At 40.4% G+C, this 13,686-nt stretch overlaps 1 protein-coding gene across 1 annotated transcript; it reads left to right on the top strand.

Annotated features, from left to right (window-relative positions):
• The first annotated feature begins 315 nt into the window (after positions 1 to 315).
• Positions 316 to 12,877, top strand: gtf3c4 (general transcription factor IIIC, polypeptide 4). The gene is made up of 5 exons (XM_084746458.1): positions 316 to 659; positions 5,301 to 7,031; positions 7,864 to 7,994; positions 8,448 to 8,536; positions 12,630 to 12,877. The coding sequence occupies exons 1-5, from the start codon at positions 345 to 347 to the stop codon at positions 12,692 to 12,694; spliced, it is 2,331 nt and encodes a 776-aa protein (XP_084602584.1). The 5' UTR covers positions 316 to 344; the 3' UTR covers positions 12,695 to 12,877.
• The last annotated feature ends 809 nt before the right edge of the window (positions 12,878 to 13,686 follow it).

Below are 13,686 nucleotides of genomic sequence, written 5' to 3'. Positions count from 1 at the left end.
CTGCCTGGTGTACTTAAATTTAATACTGTTTTTTTGTGCAGAGCAAAAAGAGAATCTTTCTAGAGAAACCTGTGTTGACTAATGATAAATAAACTGATCTTATCATACAACAGTCCTGCAACAGAAAAAAAAAATATATATATATTATAAAAAATACAATTTTGTTGCAACTGTCTGATCGTTGTAGAGAATGTATAAATAGAAATATGTGTAGTACATATATATATTAAATATTAAATTTATTGCTGTTGATAAATACACAGTGCACGATTTAACTCCGCGGAGGAAGTCCCTCCTTCCTCCGCTCCCGCGCTCTCTAACGTCACTTCCTCCTCATAGAAAACATGGCGGCCGCCAGTCCATCAGATACGGAGAATTCACTGCCCAGAAATGTAGTCATTAAGACGGAGCCGGAGGCCGAGGACGGTCTCATCATTGGTCCGGGGGACGTGCCGGTCAAGCGGGAGCCGGTCGTCCCGCTCATGGCCCCGGTGAGCGGGCTGCAGCCGCTCTCCTGGTCGCAGGACCACCGCCTGGCTGTGTGCACCACCAGCTCCCTGGCGCTGATGGAGCTGGTGTGCGATGTCCACAGCAACAAACCGGACCTGACGCTGCACAGGACCTCCATCCCCGTCCAGACCGAAGTGCACAAACTGCGGGTAAATAATGTCCACCGACGTTCGCCTGTTTAGTCCAGTTAGCAAATGCAAGTGCAGCTGCTGGTTAAACTTTAGCTTGTAAACACAGAGACGGAGAGCTCAGCCTGCAGGTGAATCTCTGCAGCGTGAATTCAAACGTATTCACAAACCTCTGTTTCTCACGTTATAATGTGTTGTTTGGGCTCGAGTTCGCTGCCTCTCCAGCCTGCATAGACAGAGTGAGTCTCAGGGGGAGTGGCATCAGTTTTTAAATTCAACACATATCATCTACTCATGTTCATGAATTGGTCTCAGGATTTTCTAACAATCCTTTAAAAAAACTGAGCTGCCTTGCAGGTGGTAAGATGTCATCCATGATTTAAATTAATGAAGTGGAATTAATTGTTTCCACAGTTCAATCCACCTGGATGTTACTGGGATGTCAAATCAACGGTTGCTGACAGAGCCATTGGTTTTATTAAGATATAAGCTGTCACATTGACACCAAACTGCAATTTAGTTGTTACTGCACCTTAAACAGGTATGAGACAATCTATCAGTGAAAACTAGAGCTGCAATCATTTGTCATCATTTGTCAATCACTGATTCATTTCAACTGTTAAATTAATGGTTAATTAAGTGCTAATCAAATGTGAACATCTTCCTCTGAAAAAACCTTTGAATTATAATTCATGTCTGATAGGCCTGTTTTTTTTTCATATAAAAAAATCTGTAAATTATATCATAGTATGTATTTCTAATCTAAAAACATTACTGGCTAGTGTTAACTAAATATTATGTACTCTATTAGAGAATAATGAATGTTGGTGCTTTTGATATACTTGCTGTCCCTCAAATGAAAGTCATATTATTAAACATGACATACAGCATAAACCACTGTATTTTTCTAATTTCATTAATTAAAATTCCATTTAAAACAGCATGTCATTGGCTACGATAAGCATGTGCATGGAATAATGGAATTGCACATGCAATAATAATTTCTTTTTATCAGCTTTATGTTGGCCATCGACCGACCTGCTGTCTAAATATGTCACAAACTCCTGCTTTTGTCTTGGCTGGTATACAGGTGTTACCAATGATACCAATTGAGGTCCCATTCTGTTTAGTGTAGCAGAGCCTTTCCAATGAGTCAACATGCACACTAGCAGCACTCTGACTCTGTTTGACTTGAATGGAGTGGAATCTTAATTAGCATCATTGGTAACACCTGTGTTTACTCTAGTGTTTCATGTCAAAATGTCTGCTGTGAAAAAAGTCTCCTACGCCGCTCTTTTGTGTCACATTTGTGTCTTCAGTGTTAGTCTGTGTTGCCTTCATGCAGATTTCCTGCCTGCTTCCATGTCATGCAGAAGAGCACAAAGTGTTCTCCAAATGACAAAAACCTGTTATAATGCTTTACTGCCATAAAGAGTGTTTGCAACCAGGGTCACAGTGACATATAGGTTTCAGAGTATACTGAGCTATGAAAATTGACAGTTATCATACTGTGTACATTTGGTTAACTACAGTTTTTAATTCTACTGTATTACTGTTATTTAAAAAAAAAAACAGTTCTCATTAAGTTTCATATCTGTCAGGCATTAAAAACCTCTCTTTCTAGGGGGTGCCCCCTAAAGTTGAACATTCGAATCCTGAATCCATATTTGTCTATTTGAGCATCATAATCACAGGATAAAACAGACAGAAGTTTACAAAAATGCACAGGGTTAACATTTTGGTAGCTGTCACTCTTATTAAAAAAAAATCCATGTGACAGCACAAGCTGCTGGTTAAAACTGATGAAAGACAGTAAAAATGAGCAGTTGGCAAACAGTTTCGGCTCTTGTGTTTTTATCTGTGTCATTGTACAATGTAACAATATGGCAGGCAATAAACTTTACAAACTGAGCCTCTAAATCACCACAAACCACAAAACTAACTGTTGCAGAGGCAGGGAAGAGTGATAGAAATGGAGCGTAAGTGACGCGCTGTCAGCCCCAGTGCACCACAGAGCACACAGGGCAGATGATTCTTGCTTGTATGCTTGTTTTTGCCACTGACAGACTCAGATTGTTAATCTAAGTATCTGACAACATCGCTACAGTAGGAGACCTTTTTTTTTCTTTTTTCAGAGTAACGTAATAGTTTTTGTTTAACCAGCTCTTATTACTCTCACCAAGCTAACCAGACTCCCTGAAAACTGCAATTTTAACATTATAGCCAGTTTTGTTAAAAACCCAGAGTGGGCATTTCTACTGGTTTGGTCAAAATAAATCTTTAATTCATGGTGTGAAGGAGTGGAGAGCGTGCTGCACAGGTGACGTCAGATAGCGGCTGCAGTGCTGCCTGGAGAGAGAAGCTCTGCGGTGCGCTGGTTTTATTGCTGAACTATAAGCAGACACACCTCTACTTTCTCTGACTGTGTGAAAATCTGAGGTTTTCATTTCATTACAGGCATTAAAACACAAGTCTTAAAGGTGAAACTAAATCATGTAGGTTGATAGGAATTTAGTGTGGCACACTGACCTGGAAAAGAAAAAGACTTGTTGAATATTTGTATTAAATGGCCAAATCTTAGTAGGGGACAGCTTTATCTGTTTCTATTCCTTTGAGGGTTGTTGTAATTGGTAATAAGTGTATAATACAGTATACTGTAATATTTGCAATGCGGTGAAATAAACAATAGAACATAAACTCAAACTATAGACATTTTTCTGTAATCACACTGTCTGCTATATATTGTATTTCATAGAGCTCTAGCATGTGGTTGCCTTATTGTGGAGAAATCAATCTCATTATTCTAACTATTTATTTAAAAGTCCTGGGGGACAAAAACAATATTTAATTTTTTAATTGGTTGGCACTGTGTTTAGGTAAAAATTATTTATCTGAAGATTTGCACCATCATTTCATATTTGCACCACACTCAAAGGATGTAAAACTTTAAAAACCGAACTGGTAAAAGGGCTGCTTTGTCTACAGGGGTTAAGAATACATTTCTATATCAATTTTGTTTTGTTTGCAATGGCCTTAATTTTTCAATTAATGAACTACATGCAGATGTGTTGTGGCTGTATTGTTTGCTCCTTGCCCTGAACTGCCAGATGTGTACTGTTTTAGCCAGGGAGGGACAATAGATTGACCTGTGTATAATACAGTGCATCCCTGTATATCAAGCAATGGCTTTTGCACAACACGATGCATTTTGCAACCACAGTGCCAATACATTTTAAGGTAACACCACAGCTAATAAGTAACACAAGCATGTCTAAAGAATACAGTAGGTGATGATTAGAGAATGACATCTGTGAGTCTATTGGAGTAGTGTTACTGCTATTTGTCTACTTGTGTAAACAAGCCTTGGAAACACAGCCAAGCTAATATTCACTTGTGTGCTATTAGTTTGGCACTGGTGGATGTTTCTGTATTTTCATTATTTACTGAACTGAAAGAAAGATAATTAAAGCGATGGAATACAAATGTTGATGAAAAGAGAAACTGAAAAACAATTTTGCTGTGGTAAATCTGTCTCTGTGCAGCTGCTCTGGTGTGTAAACATGATTGTTTATAGGTTCGTCTCCACTCCAAAAATCCACTTGGCAGATAAAATACTGGATGGAGCTGAATTTTATAATCCACTAGGCGCAGTGGCAGACAGGCAGTGTTGGTTTCCTGCTGTCATTTATACATATGATTAAGTGCTTGTAAATTGGAAGGCTACCCAGGGAGCAGTGGATGATGGCGCTCAAAGCAACTTGACTTTTAGAAGCCACACACTGTCTCTCTGATGATACTGCTCCATCGTTCATCCATAGACAGTGTATGGCCAAAAGTCTGTGGACACCTGACTGTCACACCTATCTGAGCTTCTTGGAAACGTAATAGGCATTAATATGGAGTTGGCCACCACTCTTCTGGGAAGACTTCCCACAAGATTTTGGATTGTGTCTGTGGGAGTATTCCGCCCATCCAGCCAAAAGAGCTGTGAAGTCAGGCACTGATGTTGGACAAGAATGTGTTGTTGGCAGTCGCCATAATTCCTCCTAAAGGTGTTGCAGGCCAGTTTAGTTTCTCCACCCTAGACTCATCAAACCATGTCTTTATGGACCACACTTTGTGCACAGGAGCACAGACTGTAGCCACAATGTTGGAAGTGCTCAGTTGGCTAAAATGTCTTCATGTCCTGTAGCTTTAAGAGGATCCTTCACTGGAACAAGAAGGCCTAGTCTTAACCCTTTAAAACCATGTTTTACATCTCTCCAGCCAATGCCTCTGCAGCGAACCGCAACATGCAACTTAAGAAATACATACATAAAATACATTTTTAATGGAATTGTTTTTATTTCCATTACATTTAGTTGAAGGGTAATGTGAACTGGTATGACACAACTAGAAAAATATTAGGTAAAAAAAAAAAAAAATTTGCATGCCAGATTATTTTTTGACATCATTGTCATTGGCCGGAGGGAGGGAGCTGGTTGGGTGGGCAGAAATGGCCTCAGCAAGCTAAGTTGACCCAAAGTAGAAGTGGAAGTCAGAGATATTGCAAATATTGTTTTATACATAGTCTGGCTGTAAAGTGATTGAAATGACTTGGACACTTTCTTAAACATAACATTTAATCTTAATTACTGCTTTCATTTGTGTTTAACTTTTAAGGTGGGACCAGCAGCAGAGCTAGCTGAAGCGACGGAGAAGTTCTCTTCACATTCGGACCCCAAAATAAGGCAACTATTCATGGCCGACACAGTGATGAACCCAACGGTAGGAGTGCACAAAGGGATAAAATACGCCAGTTGGTCTCCCTTAGGTTGTGACTCAAGTGGACGCTGTCTGCTCGCTTGCCTGACGCTCGACCACAGACTCACTATTCATAACAGCCACAAGCGTCTCGAGTGGAACATGCTAGTCGACCTCAGCAAAAAGTACAGTGAGAAGCTAAAAGAGCGAGGCTACGCCAAAAAAGACAACAAGCCACCGCAGGCAAACCTGCTGGACTTTGAAGAGCTGCAGCGGCGTTTCCGCATGCAGACTCCTCTGAGAATGGAGTGGTCGAGCATTTACACGATCAAACAGGTTCAGCCAGACAACACGTGCATAGACGTGGAGATGGTCCTCCTTGCCGTCTTAATGGAAAATGGTGACCTTGTTTTGTGGAAGTTCGTGTTGCCCTTCATAAACGGGGAAGATGTCATGTTTTATGACATCGTCGAATCAGGTGTGACCAGACCCAGCGACTTGGCGTGGTGGGAGTATGAAAGCGCAGATCGCCGGATGAGCGGACTGATCGTCGGCAGTGAGGTGGGACCTGTCAAGATCATGCCGGTCAGCCTGTCGGGAGTGAAGGGCTACTTCACCCTCCGACACCCTGTTATCCTCTGGAAGGAGTGCGACGAGATCGCAGTTCAAAACATTAAATGCGTCCCAATGATCCACCCGATCCAAAAATCCAGATGCAGCCTCATCGTGGCTTCACGCGGCTGCTACGTCTTTTGGTGTTTGCTCATGATTTCGCCGGCTGGTCTAAATGTACACAACTCTCATGTAGCGGGGCTGCATTCGCTCCCCGTGGTCTCACTAGCAGTTAGCCAACATGGCGTTGCGGTGTACACGTGTTCCATGGACGGGTGGATAAAAAAACTGACGCCAACATTTACAGAGAACACTTTGATTTTCAAACAAGAGGACATGCTGCGACCTGAAAACATAACAGGGCGGAGGATACACGGGATTGCGGTGAGCCACAATGGAGCGTATATTGCGCTTGCCAGCACACAAGGAATGGTTGACGGCTTTCATCCAGCTAACAGGACCTACCAGGTTCACTTTGTGACCCTGAAAACGCCAGAAATGGCTGCAGCACTGCTGCTCAAGTCTCCCACGCAGAGCTTGTACAAAATGGCCGACCTGCTCGATCTTGTCAGGTGGCAGATTTTGAAAAACAAGTGCATTCCTGCGTCACTGCTGGAAGAGCTTGATCAAAAAATCCAGGAAGCAGACTCGCCCTACTTGTGGCGTTTCAAGCTCTTTCTGGTGCGTATGCTTTACCAGTCGCTGCAGACGTCTCCTACTGATCATCGCTGGAAACCCTCGCACGAGGAGAGCAAGGTGTTTGTCAGGGACGAGGAAGAAGAGAACGAAAAGGACGAAAATGATGGAGCACAAGGGGAAGGCAAGTCTGGTGGAGTAAAAAAGGAGACCAAGCAGGACGAGCAGATGGCGGAGGTGCAGGCATGGATCAATGCTGTGGAGACCCACCTGATGAGGGAGAACATAAAGAAGGTGCTTGGGGTGGTGTACCTCAACACCTGGATCACTCAGAACACCAGCATACCCACCTGTGGCCTCGTGGATTACCTCTCCAAAGATGCCAATGACAGAGCTGCAGAGGTAAAACTCACTGACTCACTGCTTCTTACCACAAATGTGTCTTTTTTTTTTCCCCCTGATCAGTGACTTGATGTCAGGTTTACGCTAAAGTGACCTTTATATAATCCAAAATATTGCAGCTGACAGTGTACACTTAAAACGCATTTGAAAAGAGTGAAGTTAATCCAGTTGAGCTAAGAAATACTTGACACCATTAAAGGGATAGTTCAGATTTTTTCAAGTGGGGTTATATGAGGTACTTATCCATAGTCAGTGTGTTACCTTCAGTAGATGACAGTCGACACAGCCTCAGTTTTTAGAGAAGCAGTAGGGGCCGCGGTGTAGGAAGCTAAAAAAAAAAAAAAAAGTTTAAGTGTACATTGTATTTAGAATACTTTCACCACATTACCTTGCCATCAGACAGCCTTTTCCGATGGGAAACCACTGTTATACAAAGTAAATTTTCCTTATTATTTCCTTATTATCCTATAATTGCCAAAAGTTACATATACTCACTTTAATGGTTTGTTTTTTTTGTTGTTGTTTTTAAACAAAATGACAAAGTAACAAACGACAGGAACATCATAAAGGGTGCTTACATAGAAAACAGACCAAAATCAAAATGTTTTAGCCTTCATGAGATCAGCACCAGACTCCCATTCATGCTGTCTTTTCGGCTACAGATTTACAAGTGCCTTCACTTACACCCTCTGGCTCTGTATGTGTGTGTGTGTGTGTGTGTGTGTGTGTGTGTGTGTGTGTGTGTGTGTGTGTGTGTGTGTGTGTGTGTGTGTGTGTGTGTGTGTCCGTGTGTGTGTGTGTGTGTGTGTGTGTGCGTGCGTGTCCTCCTCAGGTCCTGATTGGCCACATCAAGAAAAAGATGAACAAGCAGACGTTCTCTGAGCGCTGCAGTCTGTGTCAGGCGGTGCTGCCCTTCTCGGACCACAAACAGGCAATCTGTAAAAACGGTCACATGTGGCTCAGGTACAGAGATCATTCAGTCTCCTCCACAAGTTCAGATCTAATCCGCTAAAGATGTTTTTTATTAGCTTTAGCCTCGACGAGCTCTGCGGGTTCAGATGCCACAGTTGAGCCTGACAGGACATGAATTGAATCTTAATGCCAAGTGCTTTCTTTGACGGTTTATTTATCTTCACAGAGCAGTAATCAAGCCTCCCACCTTTTGATATTTACCCATGCACCACTCTCATCGTCTCATAAATATCCTCTGTCAAACATTTCTCCAGCCTTCTCGCTAGCTAGAGTGTGGTGCCTCTTGTGGGCACTGAGAGGGAAATCTGCGCCCGTCAGTTGGACCTTAGCGCTGTTTCTGCTCTACTTTTCTGTCTGTCTGTCGCTCTGTGTTTCTGTGTGTGTGTGCATGTCTCTGCCCCTGCCAGCCAGCTCTCTTAATGCCTTTTTCTCGGCCTCCTCCAGGTGTGTGTTGTCATACCAGGCCTGCCAGACACTGACGTTCAGACGTTGCCTCCTGCTGGATACCATCGCCAGACTGCCAGAGCCTGAGGGTAAGCGCCACTTTCCATCTCCCTCCACCTCCATTTCACAGCCTCACTCCCCATCAGCCATCTCCTCCTGTCACCTTCAACGTCGGCCTTCATCCCGCCCTGCCGCTCAAAAACTTCAGAAAAAACATGAGTGATTGTAGAAATTAGGGAGTGGGAAAAGGGATTATCTCGTCTGTTGTTGTGTCTGATTTAGGATCTAGGGCTGCCTTCTTAAATTCATGAGTTGAATCATTGGAAGCTTAAAATCTTCACTGGAGCTTGGGAATTATGAGTGCTGGTGCAGGAGTAAATAGTCTTTGGTTGTCTTCATTCAGTTTAGTTCACTGATGCTCAGTGTGCACTTTGCATGCACTCAGGTAACCCGGTTATAGTTGAGTTTCTGCAGTAACCTGATTTCTTAAACATCCAGTTTCTGTAATCGTAGTCAGGGATTAGAGAAACCTAATTATCCCAATTTCCAATCTGCTTTACATGTGAGCATCTGCACAAAAAGGACTTCAGACCAGAGTTATTATAGTTTTCATCAGTTTGAATTTTTGTTTTCAATTCATTTTAGCATCCAGAGAGATTTACTCATTTCAGTCTAGTTTTAGTTTTTTATTAAAATATGGGTGGTATTTGTCTGGAAAAAGACTTAAAGTCAGAATATGTATTACAAAACAAACACAACAACTTTGTGAAGGTAATAAATTCAGTCACTTAGAAATCCCAGTCTGAACACAATAGGGATGTAAATCACAAGTTTCATCATGATACAATATTCTATTGATTCTTTGGACAACGATACAATATTTGCCGATATCATAAAATGTGCCGCAATATGATTTTCAATTTAATTCAGAGGCCTGCAATCAATATCATTCTGTTACATTTATGTCAACTCACACAAATCAACTACATTGTGATTCAGCAATTTTATGACTGAACAATTCCAGAAATACTGTGGGAATTTCAAAATTAGGCATTTATTAAAGATGACAATATAATTGATATTTTCACTTTGCATCGATCATATTGGATCACTGAATCGATATATAGATCCAGATTGATTGACACCCCAATGCACAACATCATTCATTATTTCTATGAAGTTTTAGTTAACTATAAAAACTTTGCTTTAGACAGAGAAAGTATCTGACTGATGTCAGGAAAGATCAATATAACAACATATAGTGATATATCCTTTAAAATACTGTAAATAGATCCAGACACAGTTATCGGTTGGCCAGTATTGGCTTTTCACAGCTATATTGGTATCAGCATGAAATTTTTTATTTTTTATTTTTTGGATGTAAGGTTGAATATTTTTACGCTTTCTAAATCATTCCAGCCAAAGAAGTCGGCATTATTACTGAAGTGGACGTAAACACATTGAACGACCACCTGAAAGTAATTCATGATTGTTTCAAAATTCAATAAAATATTTAACTTAAATGTAGAAAACACGAAATGTATTTTGTTAGATGACAGATCATGACATGTTTACTCTGTTTGTCTGCAGCACATCAGCTCTTGACGTTGACAGCATCATCATGTCAGTGCAACATTTCAGATCCATCTTTATACCAATAACATGCAGTATTTAAAAGTTATTGTCATGATTAGATACTGAAAGTCTTACTGATTTATCATGAACCTGAGCATTTTTTAGTTTAGTGAGGATTGTGGCTTTAAAAAGGGCCCAAAAGTCATAGAACCAGGTGGCAGCAGTGTGGTTCTTGCAGTGTTTAGAGTCGGGAGAGAAAAACGGTGCTCTTGTGCTCTTCCCAGTGTTTGACGATGGGCTTCATCTGACTGCTACATGCATCCTGAGTCTTTATGGGTGTTGCCTGAGCGCCTGAGGCGCGGCTCTCCTGGTCATTCCAGCCCATCTAGGATAAAGACTGACAGCTCTGTGCAGTTTTGGCAGCTGTCAGATTCAGCATCTTCACAGCTTCTCTCCCAAAACATCTTATAGAACATCTTTGCCTTCTTCTATATTTAGTTGGTAACAGGACTATTAAAAATACTTCAAAGCTTTGTTCATAAAGTTGACATTAAAATTCAAAATCATGTCAAAATGTATTGAAAAAAGATAAATGTTATCATTTCCGAAATTCACGTTTTTATCTAACAAAATATTCTGCTTTGGTCCGCATTTGTTGGTATTTAGCCTTTAAAAAAAAAAATTTCACTGCAGTGAAAAAACTTTGCTCTTGCAGCCACACACAAAGGAAGACATGTCTGTGTTAATGGAGCGGTCAAACAGCACCATAATAACATTTATGTTGATGAAACTTGTGAGTTATAGTTTTTAAAAGTACATTTAATAAAACAGACTTCACTTAATTCAAATTGAGAATTTTGTTAAAGGCCTTTCCATTTGGTTAATTGGTGACTCTGAATTGTCCATAGGTCTGAATGTGAGTGTGAGTGGTTGTCTGTCTCTATGTGTCAGCCCTGCGATGAATTGGCGACTTGTCCAGGGTGAACCCCGCCTCTCGCCCAGTGTCAGCTGGCATAGGCTCCAGCCCCCCCACGACCTTTCAAGGATAAGCGGTTATGGACAATGAATGAGTTTCCATTTTTTGAGGGCGATGATGACAAGATATGATGACAGACATGAAGCTGCATTTAAAACCTAAATAGAAGCTTCAAATGTTAAAAAACATGTATGAAACATCGCTGTCTTCATCTTTTTGTAAAAGTGATGACCTCTTTCAAATATTGGTTTTAAATGAATGATCAGGAATGAGTAGTGTTGTCAAAAACACATTTTTCAATAAATTAAGATTCTGAATATTTGAAATGATTTCAGTGCTCAGTATCAATACACCAGTACCTGCTGCACTTTCTCGTTCTCTTTGACAGCAGCAGAAGAGATGCTATGGAGGGCAATTTTTTTTTTTTCAAATTAAAGGTCTCTCAACATAAACGTCTAAACATAAATGTAATATTTTGTAAATTAAAAAAAAAAAAAACTTGTAGGGTTTGAGTCATGAGTTCTGAACGATATTGAAAATGGTATGGAATATCGTTATTCTTCATGGTATTCTATCAAAGATAGAAATTACAGACAACAACACTATTAATGACCAACACTGTTGCTGTCATGGGACTCTCATTTAATCTTTTTCTTCTTTTCCCTGCACCGTAAAGAGGACAAATCTCTTTGTATAGAGTGAGCTGATATGAGAAGAAAAATGTCTTTCAGTGTGTTTGTGGTTTTATCAGACTGATTTATTTTCTTCATACATAAGAAATGAGTCAAAATCTCAAGATCACTGTTACAAAAATTAAATGAGAGATTAATTACAGTGGTCTGAAGAAGGCCTTACAATATGTGTACTTAATATCTGTGTATTTCACCTCGTGCTGCTGTAGGATTTACATCAGAGGGATAACATTCAATTCAAATTTGAGTCGTGCAAGATTGTCAAAAGTATTGTCACTTCAATGCTTTTTAAATACCACATGTTTAAAAGACTAAAATATTATTTAATTATAGTATCTAAAGTATCAAAGCTGGAAAAAAAACCTTAAGTGCTTGTTGTGTTACAGTTTTAATATTAAATCAAAAATCAATCAAAATAAGCTTTCAGTTTCAATAACTGAATTGAAAATTCTCCCAGAATTTTTCTCTCTCGATCCCAGCAGCATCTGGTGCATGTGTGAAGGGAAAAAAAGCACAATTCAAAGGGTATACAGCGCAGCTCACTGACTGTTATATCATACTTGATACCTTACAGACCATCTTTTTAAAGAGGGATTTTAAAATGTAAATGACAGCTGTCAGTAGGGCTGCAACTGCTGATTATTTTCAGTCCAAAGATTAAACCAGAAAATATTCACATTTAAGACCCTGAAATCTAAGAAGTTTGACTTTTTTCTTTAAAAATTACTCAATTATCAGAATAGTTGGTGATAAATTTAATTATTGAGTAATAATTGATTAATCATTGCAGCTGTAAAGAAGCGTTACGAGGTCCGATCTATTAAGACTTATGGGAAAGTGACTCGGGCTTTTAATCAAATATGAGACTAACATGTAAAATTCCCATTCCCAAGTCTGAAACGTCCAAATACAAACATGGCTTGTTTTCTTTCCTTGCAGATCCAGAGTGGATAAAGAAGATCCTGCAGGCGCCCTGCACGCTCTGCGACTCGCCGATGATCTAGACCCCAACCACCGGAGGAACCTCAGGGCTTCCCCTGCGACCTTCAGAGCCTCGCCGCTCTGACGCAGGGTCCAATTTTGTCAGACATCACTGCAACGATTTTTTTATTTCATGTATTTTGTTCATGTTTTTATTACTTTATATTGGTATCTTAAAAGTGCAAAAATAAAAGGCTTTGATTACACGTTCTAACTCTTTATTTCCTCACAAGTGTAGCCTACAAAGTGTGCAGAGAGGCTCTTCTCCCCTGCCATGGTTCTTAAATTAATATTTAACTGAGGTAAAACATTTTGGACTCAAACTTTACAGATTTCTTTATTTTCCCCTCACTAAAACTAATTCCCAGTCAGACACAGTGTTTGCACAAGGGTGCAAAGAAACAAAGTTTCAAATGTGGAGGTTTCTATTATTCAGTAGGACTTCAGGGCACCATAAATAAGCTCCCTCATTTTCCTTATGTTGACTATATTTCCAAACCTTTGGTGTAGTTTTTATTGCAAGTAAGTGGAACTTACTCTGCTAGTCCTATTTTAGTGTGGGGCTTTTTTCCTCCTTTTTTTGAGCGCAACAAATAATACACTCTGAATAATACATACTCTGGAAAAAACTCAACATACCTACTTTAATTGGCACTGTAAAACAATTTCCAAGCTCTGGGAGGAGGCTTGGTGGTGCTCAGTCATTCTCTCAGATGAGGACTTCCGCTAATGTAAACGCAGAAGAGAAGGAGCGGCGAGGCAGATGAGATGAGCAAGAGGCAGGAAGAAAGCGAAAAGTGTGCTTAAAAACCCGGCGCCGTCCCTCCCACGGGAGCGGCTTGTAATGAGATTCAGCAGTAATGAGGGACAGAACATGGCGCCAGATGTGATTCTAATTCTAATCAAGGAGGGGAGGGTGGCGGTGATGGGGAGGAGGGGGGGTTAGAGAGCATATTGTTAAATACAATTAACCCTTTTTTCATATTTGGAGGGAACAAGGGCTGAAGGGAGGGGA

Source organism: Lutjanus erythropterus, chromosome 20 (genome assembly GCF_056507025.1).
Source record: "Lutjanus erythropterus isolate fLutEry1 chromosome 20, fLutEry1.hap2, whole genome shotgun sequence".
Classification (NCBI taxonomy): Eukaryota; Metazoa; Chordata; class Actinopteri; order Lutjaniformes; family Lutjanidae; genus Lutjanus; species Lutjanus erythropterus.
Note: the sequence above shows the minus strand (reverse complement) of the source record. Positions and strands in the feature narration are given on the sequence as shown.

Bases quoted from the DNA above. Each gene is read 5' to 3' on its own strand.
- gtf3c4 (XM_084746458.1), top strand. From the start codon at position 345: ATGGCGGCCGCCAGTCCATCAGATACGGAGAATTCACTGCCCAGAAAT. The intron at 660-5,300 runs GTAAATAATGTC...TTAACTTTTAAG, and splicing joins CCGAAGTGCACAAACTGCGG to GTGGGACCAGCAGCAGAGCT. The intron at 7,995-8,447 runs GTACAGAGATCA...GGCCTCCTCCAG, and splicing joins AACGGTCACATGTGGCTCAG to GTGTGTGTTGTCATACCAGG.